This window comes from Eucyclogobius newberryi, unplaced genomic scaffold (genome assembly GCF_026437365.1).
Source record: "Eucyclogobius newberryi isolate DKJ021-1_F unplaced genomic scaffold, fEucNew1.0.hap1 SCAF_2, whole genome shotgun sequence".
Taxonomy (NCBI): domain Eukaryota; kingdom Metazoa; phylum Chordata; class Actinopteri; order Gobiiformes; family Gobiidae; genus Eucyclogobius; species Eucyclogobius newberryi.
Genome location: NW_027315834.1, coordinates 9,894,615 through 9,917,332, shown reverse-complemented (window position 1 = coordinate 9,917,332; position 22,718 = coordinate 9,894,615). Strand labels below are relative to the sequence as shown.

Genomic DNA, 22,718 nt, shown 5'->3' with positions numbered 1-22,718 from the left:
AACCTGGACTAGACTGGAGCTAAGCCAAGACTAGAACAGGATAAAACCAATTCAAAATCGGGGCTTAAAATGGGCTCGAGCCTGGACCAAACGAGGACAATTATGTCTGACTGACCGAGAAGCACTTTGGCCAGTGCGGCGGCGGGAGCAGCGGTGTGGGCGGGGTCTGCAGAGGCTGGGGGCGGGTTTTGTGCTGTGCTCGTCATCGTGGTGGTGGTGGTTGTGGTGGTTGTTTGCGCTGCTGGACTGTGAGGTAGCTCGTTCTGTTTGGAGGACAGGGGGGCGCTAGTGTCCATCTGTTCACCTTTGGCACCTCTTGCTTCTCTCATTTCCCGGTTGAGAAGCTGGGTACAGAGAACACACATGACTTTATTAGTGACTACGTGGGACGTGGACTTTTACGTTGGCCAAGTCACAGAGACCCGGAATGTTGGGTTTGAAAGAGTGTCGGTAAGAGACTGAAATAAGAGAAAAGCCCTGATGCCGATTTTGACACCACAATGCCAGTAAAAGTGCTCTATTTTAGAGAGTAGAACGCAACACAAAATATTAGCAGCTTCTTTAATGTTACTAGGGCTGCAACTACTGATTATTTCAGTAGTCGACTGTTTAATAGTTTTTTCGCGAGCCTGCCAAAATAAAAAAAGGAGATCCTCAAAAAAAAAAAAAAATCTGCAAGTTATTTGGGCCAAAACCTCAATAAAATAAAAATGGATTCTGCACCAGCAACTCCAACACCGAGATCACTTGCTGGTAGCTGGCCGGAGCCGCGCAAGCGTCCACTCTCCCTCAATCATTCAGTTTTATTTGTTTCTTTTGTGTTTCTTGTGTTGTCTGATGTGTGTAACAGTGTGTATTCCTTATTCGTTCGTGTTTTGGGTGTGTTTTGTCTGAATCTTCGTGTTGTTTGTTCCTGTTAGCCGCAAGCTAAGTTGGGAGCTAGGCTAGTGCCTTGTTCGTTGTTCTCGACTTCTCTGCGGCTTATTTTTCTGTGTTGTTCTGTATTTCTTGACCCGTGGGTTGTATGGGTCGTGTAGGGTGTTTTATGGTGGTTTGGTGTTAGTTTTTGTGATTTAATTGTCACTTTTGCCGGCTTTTGCCTTTGACTAGGCTGAGTTCGGGCCCCAGGGGCTAAGCTGTTTGATCCAGGGGTTGAGCTCTGAATCCAAGTAAATTTAAAAGAAAAGGGTGGGCAAATTAAAAAAATAAAAGTAAATAAAAACAAAGAGCCTGTTGCTCTGTCTATGACCAGTTTTTGTCAAAATAAACCTGTTTAATGAAAAGTTCTCAAATAAAGAATAAACATTACTTCAGAATATTATTTATTATTTTAAATTTCTTGCATTGATAACTATAACTATATAAATAATGTAGAGAGCTAGTAGTAGAGCCTATTCTAAGAATCCAAGAAAATAGTTTAGAATAAAATTTTATTTTTAAATTCAACTCCAACTTTTGGATAGTAGAGATGTGATTTGATAATGTGAAAATAAAATGTTATTTTAATTTTTATTCCGTCCTCCGCTCTTAAAAAATGCCAAGGAAAGTCTGTGAAACAACAAATTAAAAAACTCTCGCCTTATCAATCAAATAAAGGTTGGTAAATTACGTCTGAAGGCTTCTAGAGATATATTTTGAATAAAGAGCATTAAGCGTGTTATAAAATAGGTCAAATTGTATGTGATGCGAGTGTGTTTTAGAATGTAGTATATCTACTGAAAGCACACATTGCTTTCTATCAGGCATTGCCTAAATCAGGATTTGTGTTAGCGGTACATCCACGGGGAACTGAACAAAAGATAGCTTTCTCCTGACATGCTAATGGAAGCATGCAATAGTAATTAATGTGATTGGAGACAGAAATGCTCAGAATGAGATTTATGTACTTAAAAACAGTTATAATATGGTTAAAATCTAAAAAAAAACTAAAAAATAATTTTGCATAATATGGGTGAAAATCTGCTCCAACCTAAAAAAAAATAACTCAAATGACAAGTGCACTTTCAATCGTTCTGTTTAGGCGGGAGTTTTTTTAATTTGTCGTTTCACGGATTTTCCTTGGCATTTTTTTTTTCCCCATTATCAAATTACATTTCTACCGTCCAAAAGTCGGAGTTGAATTTAAAAATAAAATCTTATTCTAAATAATTTTCTTGGATTATTAGAATATAGGCCTACTCCCACCTCTCTACATTATCTACATAATTATAGTTATCAAAGCAAGACACAATGTCATAAAGTAACCCAGACTGACAGCTTCTCAGAAAATGAATCATCCTGTGACCAAACAAGTCGGTTTGATAAATTTTATTGAGTCTGGACAGGAAGACAAAGTGTGCAATTAATGAAAATGTCTTATTGAGCAGCTTAAATTTGGCCAGAGCGATTTGATCGAACGGCGCAGTCATTTTTCCCACGCTAGAGTTGTGACAAGCAGCTCAGCTGATCGGGACAAATAGCATCCTTACAATGCGATCAGAAGAGAACGTGAGTCCACACGAGCTGGACATGTCCACATGAGGAGGACATGTCCACATGAGGAGGGCATGTCCACACGAGCTGGACATGTCCACATGAGGAGGACATGTCCACATGAGGAGGGCATGTCCACACGAGCTGGACATGTCCACATGAGGAGGACATGTCCACATGAGGAGGACATGTCCACATGAGGAGGGCATGTCCACACGAGCTGGACATGTCCACATGAGGAGGACATGTCCACATGAGGAGGACATGTCCACATGAGGAGGGCATGTCCACACGAGCTGGACATGTCCACATGAGGAGGACTTATGCAACTTAAATGGCAACGACAAAATTATTCTGACATCATCGGTCAAGACGTGTATTCTTCATTTCCTCGTTTGAACACGAGTTCAATGAAAGGGAGCGCGAGCCAAAGCCACGCCCACCCCACATCCTTCATGTTAATCTCATGGATCTAGGAAGCCGTGAGTTGCGAGAGTTTTATAGCTCTGACGTTCTGACGAACTCGGGGCAGTGCAGAAATGGTCGGAGGTTGGAAATGCTGGTGCAGAATAATATTTCTTTTCATTTTTATGAGGTTTTGGCCAAAAAAACATTGGGAAATCCGCGAAAACAGGGAAAAGAATCTCAGTTTTGGACGTCGGCGGGCTCGCGAAACAACTTATTAAAAACTCTCACCTTAAATTGTAAGAAACACACATTATGTCTGGGCGCCCAAATGAAGCACTAACAAACATTGGCTCTGGAAATACCTTCTGCGCTGGGCTGACGGCCGGGCGAGTCATGGTTTTGCGCGCTCTGTGCACGGGAGGTCTGTTCTTAGAGCCTGAGGGCCCGGGGTCTGTGGGCAGGTCAGTTCTTAGCGAGTCCCCGGGGGCCCCTGAGTCCCTCGAGTCTCTGCCCGTGGCTGGACGGGAGGCAGTGTCTGTGTTTGCTGACGAGCAGTGAGTCCGCCGCTGGGATGAACTCGTCTCCGTCTGACTCAGAATAAGTCCGTTACTTCCGGTTACAGATCCGTGTGGCGGCTCGGCAATACCGTTCTCGCTCACTGCAAGAGTCTTTGTCGGTGTGGAGCCCTGTGAAAGAACTTTATGTTCTCCGCAGTCGTCCCCGTTGACCATAGCGTCGGCGGCAGAAGAGCTTCCCAGTCTTAAGGTTATGTCTGCATCGCCATCTGGGTGCGAGAGACGACAGAAGCGATAAAGCAGCGTGTTACTGTAACGTGAATGCAGTAGTGTGCAGTGTCATACTTGGCTGCTCCGCTGAACTCAGACCCTCTTTCTTCTGGAGTAAAGTCTTGTCGACGATGCCTTGGGCCAGACCAGCGGGCTGAAAACAGACAAAAAACATTTAGTACAGTGGTCTCACACTTTTTAGACCAAGTGCCACTTAAGAAAATGTTTGACTTTTTTGAGTTCTTGACAACAGATCAAATACAGGTCTATTATAGTAATACTCCAGGTCTATAACAGTAATACTCCAGGTCTATAACAGTAATACTCCAGGTCTATAACAGTAATACTCCAGGTCTATAACAGGACTGCTCCAGGTCTATAACAGGACTACTCCAGGTCTATAACAGGACTGCTCCAGGTCTATAACAGGACTACTCCAGGTCTATAACAGGACTGCTCCAGGTCTATAACAGGACTACTCCAGGTCTATAACAGGACTGCTCCAGGTCTATAACAGTAATACTCCAGGTCTATAACAGGACTACTCCAGGTCTATAACAGGACTGCTCCAGGTCTATAACAGGACTGCTCCAGGTCTATAACAGGACTGCTCCAGGTCTATAACAGTAATACTCCAGGTCTATAACAGTAATACTCCAGGTCTATAACAGGACTGCTCCAGGTCTATAACAGGACTACTCCAGGTCTATAACAGGACTGCTCCAGGTCTATAACAGGACTGCTCCAGGTCTATAACAGTAATACTCCAGGTCTATAACAGTAATACTCCAGGTCTATAACAGGACTGCTCCAGGTCTATAACAGGACTGCTCCAGGTCTATAACAGGACTGCTCCAGGTCTATAACAGGACTGCTCCAGGTCTATAACAGTAATACTCCAGGTCTATAACAGTAATACTCCAGGTCTATAACAGGACTGCTCCAGGTCTATAACAGGACTGCTCCAGGTCTATAACAGGACTGCTCCAGGTCTATAACAGGACTGCTCCAGGTCTATAACAGGACTACTCCAGGTCTATAACAGGACTGCTCCAGGTCTATAACAGTAATACTCCAGGTCTATAACAGTAATACTCCAGGTCTATAACAGGACTACTCCAGGTCTATAACAGGACTACTCCAGGTCTATAACAGTAATACTCCAGGTCTATAACAGTAATACTCCAGGTCTATAACAGTAATGCTCCAGGTCTATAACAGTAATACTCCAGGTCTATAACAGTAATACTCCAGGTCTATAACAGGACTACTCCAGGTCTATAACAGGACTGCTCCAGGTCTATAACAGGACTGCTCCAGGTCTATAACAGTAATACTCCAGGTCTATAACAGTAATACTCCAGGTCTATAACAGGACTACTCCAGGTCTATAACAGGACTACTCCAGGTCTATAACAGTAATACTCCAGGTCTATAACAGTAATACTCCAGGTCTATAACAGGACTACTCCAGGTCTATAACAGTAATACTCCAGGTCTATAACAGTAATACTCCAGGTCTATAACAGGACTGCTCCAGGTCTATAACAGGACTACTTCGGTTTAGCCGGGTCCCTAGTTTAGACCCGGCTAAACTAGGGCTAAACCGGGTCGAAACTAGACCTTTAAACTACACACTTGTTATAACTAAAAGGATGAACAGAGTTTCACAGTTTAAAAAACACAGATTTAGTACATCAGCAATAGGAACAGGTCAAATATGAAAAAATAATGATACTTAAAAATAATCTTGCTCTCTACCTTTTCTTTCTTGTGTGTCTTATTCGTAGTGAGCATGCGGCCTTATGAAGGGAAACGTTCAAAGTCCGCCGCTTGGATTTGCTTTTACGCTGAACAATGTCCTGTTCTTATTAAAGCTTGTTCTGTGCCAGACAGATACAAGACGGAGGAGACACTGAGGCAGGACTCTCTGAAGTTATTAACTTAATACCGGTAAGTGATTAAGTGAATAACTTGGCAGAAGACACTGAAGCAGGGTTCTGCTGTGAATGATCCACTCTGACTTAAAGGAATATCTTATCTTATCTTACTTTATAATCCCTTAGTGACAGAGCAGCACCTGCTTGTGTTGGACACAAGGACAAGATGGGACTGAATGTTAAATGGACTGCAGGAGTCTATTTAAACATTGTGTGTCCCAATAAGGAGATCATTGGTTCGATTCCCGGCCACCACCAAGATCACATGGTCTTCACATGGTCTCTCTGGGTGGAGTCTGCATGTTCTCCCCGAGTTACTGTGGGTTCTCTCCAGGTTCTCAGTCTTCTCTCACCATCAAAACACATGCATGAGTGAGGTAAAATGCTTGCCTGACCCGCCAGCCCCGCCCACATTCTGTTCGAATGCGTCTTGGTCTGGACTTGGAGTCAATAGCCAATGGTAATCCAGTCGGTAATCCAGTTACTGACAACGCGTCACACTGAGATACGGAAGTAGCGCTTTCCACCCCCGTTCCAAAACATTCAAGGTGGCGGACCCAGCTCGTGACCGGGTCCGCCGGTTGTGAGTGTTTACTTCTGCTCTAGCTTTGGTTTGAACAATCAGGAAAGTCCGCTCTACTCGCCATGATGAACGTGCGTTAGATGCGGTCATACGAAGGGCGTCATCGTGATTCAGGAGACATTTTCTGCGTTCGGGGACGGATAACGCGGAACACGCCTTGTTGACATGGGCTACGTAATATCCGGTTAAGCGTGTTGCGTTTTTTGCGTCACTTCTGGCACTTATGTGATTGATTCTGTCTCTGCTCTCTAAACTCCGCCTTAGAAATTGAACCGCAGCAGTCGAGCCCCAGACCCACACACAGTTTTGATAAGTTGTTTGCCAAAACATGTTGGGAATGGCTGGTCAGGCAAGTAAAATGCCCCAAGTGAATGTTTGTCTGTGTCTCCGTGATAACCCGCCGAAGTAGGGCTGGGCAATTCATCGAAAGATTGACAGATCGAGACGCATGAAACCATCAATTATATGGGAGGGTTTCAGTCCATAGTCGATCTTCTGTCCGTAAGAGAGGTCAGACTTTGAAGACATTTGGACATAATTTGTGTTAAATGGCACAGATTAAAAGTCTTTATAGTTTAACAATTTCTACTTTGTTTTTGGAGAGGCCAAATAAACTTGAATCAAAAATTGAAATCGATCAATATGAGAACCAAAATCTTGATAATAATTTTCTCTATATTGCTAAAGTGACTTTAGAGCACTTTGTGCTCCTTGTTTCGCTATAAAAAGATGTTTCTGACGAAGGCTCAACCCGACAGGTGCAGCATGAGAGGAGGAGACACTCTGCACACAATGAGGGCCGGGATCGAACTGTGCAGGGCCCTTACCACTACACCACCACTGAGAACTTTGTGTTACACATTATGTAGGGAAAAAAGTTTGATAAGATCTAGGGCTGCTTGACAAGTCAAACGTTTTATCATAAAGGTAGAAATATGGTGACTGAAGGCTTCTAGAGCGAGGATATTTAAGTGCATTGATGAATATTTGTTTTCTATTGGCAGCTCTACTAAGATTCCAATAGGATGGAGATTTTTACTGAAACGGTTGAGAGATTTTTCATTAGAGATTATTAAAACTAATCAAACCACGGTCAAAACAATGGCAATCCAGTGTGAGCTGGTCTCCTGAGGATGCAGTCAGTTCTGATCTGTCTGGGATTCAAAGAGAAAAAATCACAGTCCAAAGGAAAACATGGGTCCAAGAGTGCTTAAGAGAACCTTATCCAGGAGAGGACCAAACCACTGCAGACAGCTCTGCCCCCTGGTGGTGAGAGCATGATGACAAGTGCTCAGACAGGAAGAAACAGAACACCAGCCATTTTACACACTCACAAACCTGATGTTACAGTGCTTCACCACTAGAGGGAGAACCAAACACTAAGGACTGACTAGTGCAGTGATCCAATGGGTGTTTTTATATCAATTCTAAAGAAGCCATGCTCCTGCTGTGTGTGAAACCTCCTCCACCTCCTCCACCACCTCCTCAGCAGAAACAGGTTAAACAGCTCTGCTCCTGTCAGGACCCTGTTGTCTTCTTCATTCTCATCTCCAACTGCAGCCTGTCAACACTTTACCGAACTCCCAAAATGGATACATTTCCAAGCTGTTCATGTGAGCAATGCTTTTATCTCACTTCAGACAAGTGTTTGTAAAACCCTTGGCATCTCTTATACTAAATACTTTACTGTACAGGGCTAAACACACACACAGTCGATTTATAAGTTGACTAAAGGGTACAATGGCATGGAATTGGCAAAAGCTCTAAAATGTGTACTCACACAAGACTACAACCACAGTATTTAAACTGAAAATAAACAGTTAAGTCATATTTAAAATGCTGATTAAACTAGAGATGCACTAACTCACTCCATGCTTTCTCCTTTTTGCTTTGGTCCAAAATGTTTACCTATAAATCTAAATCAACAATTTGTTTGACAAATAAAAATGTTGGTCGACACCATCGACATATTAATCAAGTCAATCGACTAAAGGCTAAAGGCTAACAGCCCGTACTGCACACTCATATAACTAACGCTTCATTATAACATTCTGAAAAGTGAACACAAGCGAACAGAGGAAGGGTGGGAGCACACATAAAACACTTTGTGTTTGGAGTAAATCACAGAGTTTTAGGCCTTGGGTTGAGTCATTCTTATAAGTAACGTCAACATAATCTAAGATTGGTGAACCAACAGATCTAAGTCCTTAATGGACTTTTGCCTCATCTCAAATTCATCTTTAGAGTGAGAAGCCCAGAAGGCCCAGAGGATCGGGCACACATTGTCCCTGTGTGCATGTGTGCGTGTGCGCGTGTGTGTGTGTGTTTACATGTGTCATCCTTAGATCTGATTCTCTGTCTAAGCTGTGATTGTGGACACTTGTGAATGTACGGAGCAGCCAGCACAGAGACAGCAAAGTGACAGATCTGCAGAAGGACAAAGACACCACCAGAGAGACCAGAGGCCTTAAAACAAACATGCAAAGACAAACGCACGGCCCTCAGCTTCAACAGTCTCTTCACAAACTAAACTGACGTCTTTGTCATTGTCAGAAATCACAAACGATGAGTTTCCTAAAACAGAGCCCTCATACTTTCATATCAGAACCTTTAAAACCAAAGCCAATCCTTCTGAAAACTATAAAAATACAAACACTTCTGCCCCCTTGTGGCTAAAGGTGGTATGAACTCCATGTGCACAATGGAGTCTGCCATTTTCTCGACACAGCTCTGACTAGACATTGTGGAGGGTTTGGATTAAAAACTGTGTGGCCGTGTGCAGCATTGTTGCTATGATTTACAGCTAGTAAAAATATATAAATAACAAAAACATTATTTTAATATGAAAAATCATTGCATATACAAAAATATCCATCCAGAAGAGTATTTACTGGTTCTGATAAGATAAAACAAATATTTTCACAAAGCATCTGGAATGTACTCAAACATGTCTTGGTTCAGGTTCAACTGTCACAATTGACCATAAAATGACAGAAATCACTTTATACTGTCGTTTGGGGGATTAGACGTTTCTGTTCATTTTTTTGGTTGATTACCAATTAAAAGACGATACAGTCGATGTTCCAATTTATCTCCAAAACAACAACGATCGTTGACTCAAAAGGGAAACTAAAGGGGGATCGTGTTTGATGGGCAGGAGCCAGAAGATCCTGACATGATCCATCGTCCCAGAGGAGATGCCGGACACGAGCGACTTCAGAAGGAAAAAGAGCAACAGATTTTGGCCAAAAGCAGGGAATTCAGAAGAGAGAACATCAGAGCGGAGACCGAGCTGTGCCGAGGTCCATCTGGAGAAGACCAATCCTGCTACAAAACCACGGCTCTGACCCCACTGAGACTGCAAGAACATGTCAGAACAGACACGGCCATTTTACACACATACACACACACACACACACACACACACACACAAGCCTGACATTACAGCGGTCCACCACCAGAGGGAGGAAAAAACATGCACACACGGATTAAAGAACATGTGAGTTTTTTCACACCATCACTTCGACACACAGAGTCCTGACACTCCACCAGAAAATGCATGCCGCAGTCGGCACAAGAACAGCTATTTATTTCTACTTCTGTTGTGTTTCTCTTAGACTGGGGCTGTGACCAACGTGTTTTCCAGGGTCGTTACAGTGTTTGTTTCCAACGTAACGAACCCAGAGCAACGTCAAAACGGATCGTCCAGGGTGTAGAGAACAAGACTAAACACAGCGATTGAGTGATAACAGTCGGCAGCATGGTGCAGAAGGAGAAGCTGTTGAAAAGGGGACAGGTCTGCTGCTCTGAACGCACACACACACAAACAAACACACACACACACACACACACACACACTGAAGCTAGCATCCCACTGTGCAGTTGTGACGGGCCGTTATCAAATGTCGAGTAGTGGAAAGTATTGCAGTTTCTCAAAGCTCGAGCAGGTCCGGAGAAACGTGTAATATGAGAGCTATTTCACGCTTTTGCAGCAGAGACATGACATTATCGCCCATCACTAAAACAGTACACGTAACACCATAGCAACACATGCTGAACAGAGCTGTAATCCGCTGAAGAAACTGCTGCTCGACCAAAGACAAAGCTCTCAAACGAGTCGAGAGTCGCTCTGGTGGATCAAAAGGAAGCGTCGCACAAATCATACTGTTGAGCGACGTGGCCCTTGTTTAATCATCTCAATCTGCAGCAGAGAGAGTGGAAAAGCCTGAAGGATGAAGGAGGAGAGGAGGACCACAAGGCTGAGGCAGTAGTCGGCTAAATGCAAGACTTGTGAGGCGATTAGTCTACTGAAAAGGACCAAATAAACCTGACAAACTGCCACGTGCTCACAGGATCTCATCACAATGTAGACAAAACCTACTTGTACATTGCATTCACAGGTAAAACAAATATGAATTGACTAAATGACCTACAGCCCTAGAGACGTCGCCCTATAACCAGAGGGTTGGTGGTTCAGATTCATCTCTAGCCACACAATATGCACTTGAGCACGACACACGCTTCGCTTGTGTGTGAAAGTGCTCTGTGCGTGTGTGTGTGTTAACAGTGGTCGAAGGGCCCACAGGCAGGTCGTGTTACAGAAGTCAAGGCGAAAGGAGAGACTGAATAAGTAATAATGAAGCCTACCGCACTTGTGAAGCCAAATATCAAATAAAATATCAACTCTGTAAAAGACTGTCTCAAAAAGACTAAAAAGCCCCCCCAAGACTGACTTATGTCCAACTCCAGGGACCCTAACGATGAACGGCACCAAGCCTTCAGTCCATGAGAAGCAATCACCATAAATGTGGGACAATGGGCTGCAATGACGCCCCCGGTGGTGGAGAGTGGGAGGAAGAAGAAGAAGAACTGTGCAGCTCCTCCATTTCGCACAGGCACACACGTCAGCACCAATGACAGTGCACATGTTCACCAGCAGAGGGAGAAGTTTAATGGAGTTCAGGATCAAAGCTGGGCCCAAGACAAAAGTGCACCTTTCAGGCCAAAGCTCCCTGCCTCGTTTCTGGGCCTCGATCGTGTCACTGCCTCAAAAAAACAACAACGACAACACGTCCACACAGCGTCTCCAAAGCCGCAGAAGCACAGGAGGGACGTGTTCAGAAAACTGTGCAGAACAATAATGACACAGGCATATTGGCGCGTAACTGGACCAAGAGGCCCTAAAATGACCCCTAGTCTACATTTAGTCCCCCATGTTCTCTTTCATACAGTGACAGTGGATGGAAATATGTCTAACTAACCTTTATTTTTTATCTTTCATCCTACTAATTTTGAGAACTGTAAACCTGCACATTAAAATGTTCCTGTCCCAAAAAGGTCAAACAAACAATGAAATGAACAATAAAACGCAAGTATTCGGAGATTGAATTACTAATTAAGTATTGCTACTGCTGTGTCCAAGTAATTTCTCCTGCGGATCAATAATAAAGTCTGAGAATGAATCAAACCTATTGCCCAACAAAGTCAGTGCTGTAAAAGGTCGTGGCACCAAAAGGTTCCCGGTCTGATTGGAAACCATCTGTCCCAAAGCTAAAAATGTACTGTGTAAAAGGTGCCAAAGCCCCGTCGTGTAATCATTCAGAGTCCGTCGGGAGCGTCGGCACACACGGTACAGAAGGAGGCAGAGTTAGACCGCATGTTGCATCATCTCTGACAGACGGGAGACAACCCTCAGAGCTGAGAAGTGACCACCAGCAACGCTCTGGGGCCACTTCTCCACGTGCTTTGCTCCTACACCGTGACGCTGTGATTGTTGGATTTTCTGCATTTCTCTTGGTTGCATCGACAGTTTTGTAAAGACGGCTGCTGTATTGATTGTTTGTGACCTGATTAGCATTCCTTCCCCTCAGTGAGAAGGTTGTGGGTTTGAGGCGGGAGCTTCCTGTGAACGGTTTGTAAACCACACCGGGTTCAGGGCCAAAGTCACCGAGGACAACCCTGAGGAGAAACCACACCGTGACATCACACAGGCAACAGGAGGGGGAGGGGCGCTCGGGCTCACGGATTCTGCAATCCACCATTTTAGAGCAGTACAGAAGCCTGGACAGTGCAGAGGCTCGCCACCAGAGGGAGCACGGTCTGGTTTAGAAGAAATCATACACCTAAATGGAACCCAAATCACAAAAACAATGTATTTTTTTGGAGAATCCTACATGTGTTGTTGCACTCAGAATTAACTGCACCTCAAGCGAAGACTTTGTGATGGATGGCATGACACAAACAACAATCCCCTAGAGTCTGAACGGACCACCGCGGCTTCCTGACTGCTGCAGGACCACTTAAATCAGACGCAGCCAAGGAGGCGGCTCTCCTGAACCGACGCAGAAACAGATCTGGATGGGTTTAAAATATCACACAATAACCCAGTTTAAATGACGTCTTCATCTCTGTTCTAAGTCTCAGGGGCCCTCTGTAGGAAGTCACTTTACCTGCCATTTGTTCCGTCCATGAAACCACAGCCACTTAAGGCACATTTTGTAGCCTTATATCTTTTATTAATAGGGCTGTGGTCAACTGAAGACATGTCCTGCCGATCGATTAGTCGACTAAAGGGGGTGTGGCTTTATGTATATGACCCAAACAAAGTGCAAAAAAACAACTATTAATGCAGAAAAACCACAAGGAAACTATGTGTTTATGTATAAAGTCATTTTGTGAATCATGAGTTTAATCTGCCTTAAATACCCCCAATATCACAAATGAAATCAGATAACTTAGGCCTGTAACTTACTCCATACCTTCTCAGTTTCGCTGTTGTCCCATTTAAATCCTTATGAATTAAATGATTAGTCGACTAATACAAATGTTGGTGGACTAAGACTCCATCGATCAATTAATGGACTAAATGACTTTTGCTTGTCTTTCATAGTTAGTTATTTAGATTTTTCACTACATACTTCTATTCTCCTGCTGTCCCTGAACTGTGCCCTGCAACATTGAAATGTCCCCATTGTGGGTCAAACAAAGGTTATTTTAGCTTACAAGAAAACATTAAAAATACCACTGCACTTAACAATTGCGATTAGCACTTTCATCTTCTTCCACGCACCACTTTGTGTTCAATTGTTAAGCACAAAACGGTGACAGAATCTTAAGTTCAATTGATTTAAATTGTGCATAGGACAAACTGCAATAATTTAAAATCGATTAATCATAACTAATCGATTATTCAAATAAATGACAACTAAATTAGTAATCGAATAATCGTTAACTGGTCTGTACATTGGTTGCAAAACATGCCATAATCCGAGAAAAGAGGTTTTATGACTCAAATTGAGCCGTGATTGTCTGAAAATGATGTGGAATATGTGTATGTTTAGTAGGGTTCTAATCCTTAAGTCAATTAATTAGGCGACTTAGTTGACTGATGATTTTATTCATATTAAAAGGGTGTTACAACAGCAAACAATATTATATATAACATAACATATAAATGCACTGTTTACTAATACTTTTCTGTACAAATATTTGGGTTTGCATGAACTCCTGTGCAGTTTTAGTCAACTACTCAGTCAATAGGACATGTCTTGAATCGACCAAGAGTTTCTTCAGCCGACTACAGCCTTAAAGTTTAGTGTATTTGATGAAAACCCTCTTTGGTACATACACATTCTCCACCAGGATCCTCAAACAGCTTCACTTCAGCTTCATCTGGGTCAAATGTAGTAAAATACCTTTTCATCATGCAACATTTGCATTCCAAACAGCCAATCAAAAGACTAATCACTGGACTAAACAATTGGCAAATGATCGTTCGTTGCATAGCTCATTGCGATTGTGAAGGGTTGCAAATGGCAAAACGAACCAGAATCACATGCTTTTCAGAACATGTGCAGATGTCTAAACTTAAAAAGCTGGAGTGATTTGCCAACTGCGAATGTCGGAACCATTTGTTCATTTTGTGTATTCTAATATTTTGTTAGGTATATCGGTTTACTCCTTGCATACTTAGTTCGGTGTATGTTTGCTATTCTTGTCGTTTGCCTGCATATACTTGGAATATAACCAATGAAACTGCATTCTGAATGGACATGACAGGCTGAGAAATAGATTTTCAAAGTTAGGGGCCCCCCAGCAATTTCAGGGGCCCACAAGCGCGCGCTGCATCACGGCGTCATAAGAACAAGATAAATTTGTTGTTTTACAATGTCAACAGATTACAAATTGTTTTACATGCTAATAAAACCTTGTTATTAGCATGTAAAACAATTTAAAGTACTTTTATCTTTTATTTGATATGATGGAAGAGGACAAATACTGAATTCCTATAAACGAGAGATCATGGTCAATACTGTTTAATTCAATATAATTCTGTTGCTTTGATACAAAATAAATACTGTATACAGCATTTGACACAAGGAGATCTTGTGGAATATATAAAATCACAGCCTACAAAATAAACTACTAACATATATACATTGCCCCGATGCCAACAACTCCAAAGGGGGGGGCCCTTGGATAATTCCACATTGACATACAGCTTTTGTTGCAAACAACTTTAAAAAGACTGAATTGCGGACCGAGTAGATTGACGCCGAATCAGCGGCCAATCAGATCAGCTCGCTTTCATCGAAATTAGATCTCGGACACTGCTCGGCCAATGAGAAGCGAGAATATTGTGAAGTGGCATGTCTGTCAAAACGAAACTTAAGCGATGAAAATGCCCAAAATATGGCCAAATTACTTGTTAAATCTTGATTTTTTTGAGGAATTTCGATACAGGGGCACGGCGGGCCCCCTCCTAATTCAAACCCCGGGCCCGCTGGCGATTTGAGGGCTTCGGGCCCTCGTCTATTTCGCAGCCTGCATGATGAGGTTTAATTTCAAGTTTGCTCACGATTAAGTTTGTTTTCTTTGACTAATTGCCACAACAGCGACCGTTAGAATAAGAATTTCAGTTCCAATGTCTTTTCATTCCGTAATTTCATCTGCAAAATACATCTTCACTATTTAGTTGTGTTTCTTGCATGACAGGCACTGACAGTTCAACAAAGGCTCGCACCACAGCCGAGTTCACGCTGGAGTCATAGAACAGCACGAGCAAACATTGTAATTAACATTTGCCCTTAACGACAACAAGAGACAGTCTCCGACGCCTGGTTAAGGTCAGGCAGCAGATCTGTCACTGCGCTCACACTGGATTGGACCCAAGTGTGAGAAAAACACTGGAGGATAAAAAATAATGTGCGAACAATGGGCTGTGGCGACCCCCTGGTGGTGGAGATTGGGATATGACCTCAGTGGGATTGCGCACGGCATCGTTTTTGTGCCACTGAGCTTCCGAAAAACTCCCTGCGTCTGTCCTAAACTGTCCAAAACCAAACTGTGCTGCCACCGTGCTATTGATCATTTCCACGGCAACACTATTTGAGCTCAGAGGGGAGTTTTTAATCCAAAACACTTAAAAGACCTTAATTCTTGGTCGCCTCACGCCAATGGCTTTGAGAAATGATTGAAATTGTCACTGAAAAGTTTGGAAACTTTTGGGTGTTTTTGGTGGTCAGATTTATTTTGGGCTTGTAAACACACACACAGCAAACATCTGATCGTACTATTGGGTAATCTGAATATTCGAGTTATCTGATTTTTACTGGCCGTGTAAAATGCACCCACGGTCAGCTATGTTTCCCAATATAGTCGTGACTCGATGACAACAAGAACCCACAGCAGATGACGGACAGATCTCACCTTTCGCAACGTTTGCCCTTTACAAACAAACACCAAACATAGAGGTGAAAAAAAACATGATTTCTCTAACGAGTCGTGTCGAAGAGGCGGAGATTATACGAGAGTTCAATGCGAGCGCTTATGAGAACAGAAGAGAGGCTGTGTTTGCTTTGTTCATTTGCTGCGTTTAAATTTACATGGATTTGTGATGAATCATCTCGTTTTCAAGGGGGTCCTCAAAAGTACAACATAGAAAGAGCAGACCGTATACGGCAAATACATTTTAAATACAAAACCACACATACTAAACTCTTTAACCATTAACTAAATAAATAACGTGTAAACATTAACTAAAACAATGGTTCAGCTATTCAAAAAGGAAACAAAAGCGGCCTACTTAACATTACAACAACTATTACAAGAGCATTTTGAACAAAGCCACAAACGTTAAAGATTAATACAAAGAAAGAGAGCTATACCTTAACATTTAAGTTTTCCAGATGCTTTTTTTAACTCTTAGGACAACAAAAATATTTGATTTGCCTATTGTTAAAAATACGCAGGATAACGGAGATGAATGAAGCTGAAAATAAATAAACTAGACCATAGAAGAGAATAAACACAGACTGGTTGGAGGTCAGTGGCTGTGGGGTTTTGATGTTTTCGTTATCTAGAACTGGAAGAATCCGGTGTGAAATAATCAGAGAAGCTAAAACAATTAACTGAGCATTTTAAACGATTTTAAAAGCGAGCAGCAGAACTGAACGACAGCCGAACACCGCAGACCTTTCCTTTTCTCAAGGCCTGAACCTGCTGTGCGCCATGACCTGGGCAGGACCAAAAGGAGCCAACTGACACATGGGAGAACCAAGACCAACATCTCAACATCTCCAACCTGAACCAGACTGTCAGTGCCCCCTGGTGGCAGAGAGAGAGAGAGGGCGGACGTCAGTGCAGAAGCAGCAACAGCAGGAGGAGGGGGAGGAGGAGGGAAGGAACGACACTTCTCCACCGCCATTTTAGAGTCACAGGGAAACAGAGACATGACATGTTCTCACCACTAGAGGGAGAAAGGGAGGGTTCAAAAAAAAAACTGATCCGACTGAAATATGAACTGCTAAACTAATCCCATTTAGAACGCGTTTGTAGATGTGTAAAGGATTTGGGTCAGCAGCTTTCAGACCAGACCTGGGCACAAGTTTTTGATGATAACTGCTATTTCTCTTTCTATTCCTGGTGTATTTTTTGTTGTCTTGGCTACGGCACAAGAATCTGCACTTGCATCCTGAAAAATATTACATGAAATAATAGATTAAATGGCCCATATGTTACAGAAAAGTAAAGAATATGCTACACCAACGATCACGGTCTTCTGCCACTTGGCCTGGATTCGAAAATGGCCCTCTGGAAAAAAATAATCGCCCCAAGATCTCCTGCAGACTCAGTTGCCGGCTGATTTTCTTAACCTAAATAATTGAAGCCCCTCTGAACTGCTGATTGCAAGTATCCAGCTGCTGAGTGAATGCCTGAAGACAAACACCACCGTCATTATGTCTGAACAATTCAATTTTTACACCCATAGATCCTGGAGAAGGATTAAGTGGTTGTGTTTGTTGAAAATTTACACAATTCAATACTGAAACTAGTCTCTAAATCAGACATTTAATTTAATTAGGAATCAGCACCGGTCACAACAAAGAGTCTTAAGTGGACAATTCAAGCAACTTAGATTCTAGCTCCTTCAGCACAACAGGTTGACCGACTCACTTCCTGTTTTTAAGTAGTTTAACGGTTGACTATCAATCAATCAATCAACCAACGTTTATTTTTATAACAGTTTCCAACAGGAAGGAATGCACAAAGTCCTTCACGGGGGCAAAAAAAACAATAAACCATACAATAAAACATGTATGAGAACTCTGTCAAATGCTTAAAGAGGTGCGCCTTTAGATGAGACCTAAAAAATGACATTTCAGTTATAGTTCAGGAGGAAAGCCGTTCCAGAGCCTGGGACCATAAACTGAAAAGGCACGATCGGCACACTTCTTAAACCTGGACCTTGGAACCACCAGACATGTGTGGTCAGAGGATCGAAGTGCCCTGACTGGATGGTGGACAGTCAGTAGTTCAGAGAGGTTGACTAGATCGTGACCATTGAGGGCAAGCAGAGGACAGGAGTGATGCGAGCGGAGGACGGGAGTGATGCGAGCGGAGGACGGGAGTGATGCGAGCGGAGGACGGGAGTGATGCGGAGGACGGGAGTGATGAGAGCGAGTGATGCGAGCGGAGGACGGGCGTGATGCGGAGGACGGGAGTGATGCGAGCGAGTGATGCGAGCGGAGGACGGGAGTGATGCGAGCGGAGGACGGGAGTGATACGAGCGGAGGACCGGAGTGATGCGAGCGGAGGACGGGAGTGATGCGGAGGACGGGAGTGATGCGGAGGACGGGAGTGATGCGGAGGACGGGAGTGATGCGAGCGAGTGATGCGAGCGAGTGATGCGAGCGGAGGACGGGCGTGATGCGGAGGACGGGAGTGATGCGAGCGAGTGATGCGAGCGGAGGACGGGAGTGATACGAGCGGAGGACAGGAGTGATGCGAGCGGAGGACGGGAGTGATACGAGCGGAGGACGGGAGTGATGCGGAGGACGGGAGTGATGCGGAGGACGGGAGTGATGCGAGCGAGTGATGCGAGCGGAGGACGGGCGTGATGCGGAGGACGGGAGTGATGCGAGCGAGTGATGCGAGCGGAGGACGGGAGTGATGCGAGCGGAGGACGGGAGTGATACGAGCGGAGGACGGGAGTGATGTGAGCGGAGGACGGGAGTGATACGAGCGGAGGACGGGAGTGATACGAGCGGAGGACGGGAGTGATGCGGAGGACGGGAGTGATGCGGAGGACGGGAGTGATGCGGAGGACGGGAGTGATGCGAGCGAGTGATGCGAGCGAGTGATGCGAGCGGAGGACGGGCGTGATGCGGAGGACGGGAGTGATGCGAGCGAGTGATGCGAGCGGAGGACGGGAGTGATACGAGCGGAGGACAGGAGTGATGCGAGCGGAGGACGGGAGTGATACGAGCGGAGGACGGGAGTGATGCGGAGGACGGGAGTGATGCGAGCGAGTGATGCGAGCGGAGGACGGGCGTGATGCGGAGGACGGGAGTGATGCGAGCGAGTGATGCGAGCGGAGGACGGGAGTGATGCGAGCGGAGGACGGGAGTGATACGAGCGGAGGACGGGAGTGATGCGAGCGGAGGACGGGAGTGATACGAGCGGAGGACGGGAGTGATGCGGAGGACGGGAGTGATGCGGAGGACGGGAGTGATGCGGAGGACGGGAGTGATGCGAGCGAGTGATGCAAGCGAGTGATGCGAGCGGAGGACGGGCGTAATGCGGAGGACGGGAGTGATGCGAGCGAGTGATGCGAGCGGAGGACGGGAGTGATACGAGCGGAGGGCAGGAGTGATGCGAGCAGAGGACGGGAGTGATACGAGCGGAGGACGGGAGTGATGCGAGCGGAGGACGGGAGTGATGCGAGCGGAGGACGGGAGTGATGCGAGCGGAGGACAGGAGTGATGCGGAGGACGGGAGTGATGCGAGCGAGTGATGCGAGCGGAGGACGGGCGTGATGCGGAGGACGGGAGTGATGCGAGCGAGTGATGCGAGCGGAGGACGGGAGTGATACGAGTGGAGGACAGGAGTGATGCGAGCGGAGGACGGGAGTGATACGAGCGGAGGACGGGAGTGATGCGAGCGAGTGATGCGAGCGGAGGACAGGAGTGATGCGAGCGGAGGACGGGAGTGATGCGGAGGACGGGCGTGATGCGAGCGAGTGATGCGAGCGGAGGACGGGAGTGATGCGAGCGGAGGACGGGCGTGATGCGAAGGACGGGCATGATGCGGAGGACGGGCATGATGCGGAGGACGGGCGTGATGCGGAGGACGGGAGTGATGCGGAGGACGGGCGTGATGCGGAGGACGGGAGTGATGTACATTACAGTGAGTTTATGGACGTGTTTTCTCAACTTATTGGCATGTTTTGGAACCTGTGAATAAACCTGATAACAATAATCCAATACCTAACTTAGTTGAGTGGCAATTATTTAAATAATCATCTTGCAGCCCTAATTCTGATTAATAATTTGATGGCCACAATTAGTTTTGGTGTACTTCAATATTTTATTTTGATAACTAGGATTTATATGGAACAATGATAGAAAGGAGAAGGCCTGGAGTGAGTTTTGAGAGCGAATCATCAGTTCAATGTCTTTTACATATAAATACACTGTTTCATAGTACTTTTTTGAATAAATAGTTGTTGTGCTGTTGTAGTGTCGTGAGGGCATTTTGGGGTCAGACAGACGGTCAGATCATCGAGATACTGAAAAGATTTGAGCGCTTTTGCCACATTTCATCGGCAAGGCATGTATTGAGTCAACCAAGAATTCCTCTCATCTATTTTTGGGTTGGATCAGCCCTGGAAACCATGTCTGACAAGTCTTAAATGCACCAAAAGTCAGTCCCTCCAGCACTTGCACAAAGACATTCACGTGTCTAACCACATCACTTCATCAGAGCGTCACACGGAAACGACGCGTCTCTCCAACCTTCTTCTAGCCAACACAGTCACCTTCACGCGAGCACTCGGGGGGATTCTTCTCAACTCCACCCTCTGAGCAAGACCAATCCTCTGAGTCTGAACGACACCTTTGGAGACCATACTGTGGATACAAGCGTTCCCCCTAGTGGTTCAGAGCGGGATGACGACATGATTACAGACAGCAGGAGGAGGAGGGGGAGGGGAGGAGGCACGCAAGGATCTGGCGTCTGCACAGCGCCGCCATTTCGGTGCCACATAACAGCCAGGGGGAGAGTGGAAGAACGACCGCTAGAGGGACAGGCAGACGCAGGGCCGAGGCTGGGATCCAAGTGGAGGGACACAGACAGAAGATTAAGCGGCTTTCGTGGAGCCGTGTGATGAGTCTTTACCAAAAAAATAAAAACGGAATTGCTCAGTTTATAGTTGTGGGCAAGCAGTGGCAAACACCGTCGTGCTTGGACGCTTGCCAGAACAGACACAAGCTTAGAACTAAAAGGGACTGTAACTAAAACAAGAACTGGAATGATGGCCTGATCTGATCAAGGACTGGACTGACATTATAATTTTTTTTAAACGGAAAACTAAATGTGAAATTGGACAAAGTGAACAGAGACTTTGGCCCAAATGGACGGAATGCACCAGACTATGTACATGTACATGTTAAGGACTTCGTAAAGACTTTGAATACTCTGTCTTGTTCCTTGTTCTGTATTTCTTTTTGCTGTATGAGAACAAACAAACAAACGAACGAAGCAGTGGCATAATCTGATGGACATATCCTGCTCTTAAATTAAAGAGAACATTGTACAGAACAAAACCATACTATGAGGTTGTCGTTTTCCAGCAAAACTCCATGTGCTCAACACTCTGTAGTACTCTCAATAATCACCAGAGGGCACAAAGGCATGGCAGAGGAATTCCTTCTATTGTTTCATTCCACCCACTGCAAATGTACTATGAAACTAAAACGTTGGGCCACTGCAACCTCAAATCAGACTCGGCCAAAAGTACGACACTCCTACGGCAGAAGAGGGGAACGGGATCCTCAGGAATGTAAAGAATTGCGTTAGGGACACGGCTCGTCCACTTTAACAGCCAGGTTGCATAAAGTGGGACAGGCGGATAGCCGTGTCTGCTGGGAATTCCAGGGCGATCGCGGCGCACTTGTTCAAACGTTCCGGTGGTGCCTGAAAGTTTATGAATTCTGGTCAACGGTTCAGGCAGTTGTTGATCGGGATGTCCCCTTTTTGTAGCAGGCTTTCTCATTCTTGGAGAACCCTCAGTGCCGGGTAGTTCTAATGAGCGTGTGGAGGGCTGTCTGTTACTCATTAGCACACTTTTTTCTGTCAACTTGCAGATAAAAGGTTATCTTACAGTTCACCTTACCTTGTTGTTTATTCATTTAGGGACGTCTCCAACTTGAAGATCTATCCTTAATGTCTCTGAATTTACGTATAATTCTGCAATCTTTTTTTTTTGTAGTTATTATTTTCAATTAGTAGACTGGTCAAACTATTTATTTTGTACATCGAGACTTTTTAAATACATTAACAACCATAAAGGTAAAAAAAAAAAAAAAATGGTGACTGAAGGTTACTAGACGGAGAACTTTTACAAATAAAGTGTGTTTTTTGAAAATGGACAAATTCGACAGACTGTGAAGTAAAAGATGTTTTCTTTGGTTTATGTCTTTTCTCTCTGGTCTTGTTTTCTTTTCGTGTGTTTGTTTTTACATTTTTATAAATTTGAAAGGAGAAGGATTTATATAAATATAAATAAATATATATAAAACAAAAACAACAAATAAAATGTATTGTACTGTGAAAATTTGATTTAATAATTCCACCGTCTTTGTTATAAAAACAGTCTTTTGTCATGTGTTATAGTTTGTACGGTCCAGATAATAATTAAGATTATGATTATGTTATTATGCAGCCATGATTATTTGTTGCGGTCACTCGTCACGATTAATCATTTGAAAACACCGTATTAAGGTATTGTCATTTTTGTTGGTTGCACACCTTGGCCATAAAAAAAGTGCTAAGATTGATGCTAAGAATTTTTTTTGTTTTTGTTTTTTGCAGCAGCAGCAGACTGAAGCTGACCCAAGTTTAACCCAGAGGGGTCACCCTGTGCTACCGTGGCCTACTGAAACCAATCACAGCCTAATCCATGTAGATGGTCTTCAGAGACTGCTCGACAACCTTGACATGTGCATTTCAGAGCAATCAACACTATAGTAT

The 22,718-nt window shown here is 44.4% G+C and overlaps 1 protein-coding gene across 1 annotated transcript in view; it reads right to left on the bottom strand.

The window, feature by feature from the left end:
• The window catches only part of LOC140367106 (histone-lysine N-methyltransferase EHMT1-like), a 71,297-nt gene that overhangs the window by 29,510 nt on the left and 19,069 nt on the right, over nt 1-22,718 (bottom strand). The window contains exons 2-4 of the mRNA XM_072453440.1: nt 3,741-3,819; nt 3,243-3,664; nt 116-344 (exon numbers count right to left, since the gene is read on the bottom strand). Of these exons, the coding sequence (XP_072309541.1) occupies nt 116-344; nt 3,243-3,664; nt 3,741-3,819 (730 nt within the window). The remainder of the gene's footprint in view (nt 1-115; nt 345-3,242; nt 3,665-3,740; nt 3,820-22,718) is intronic.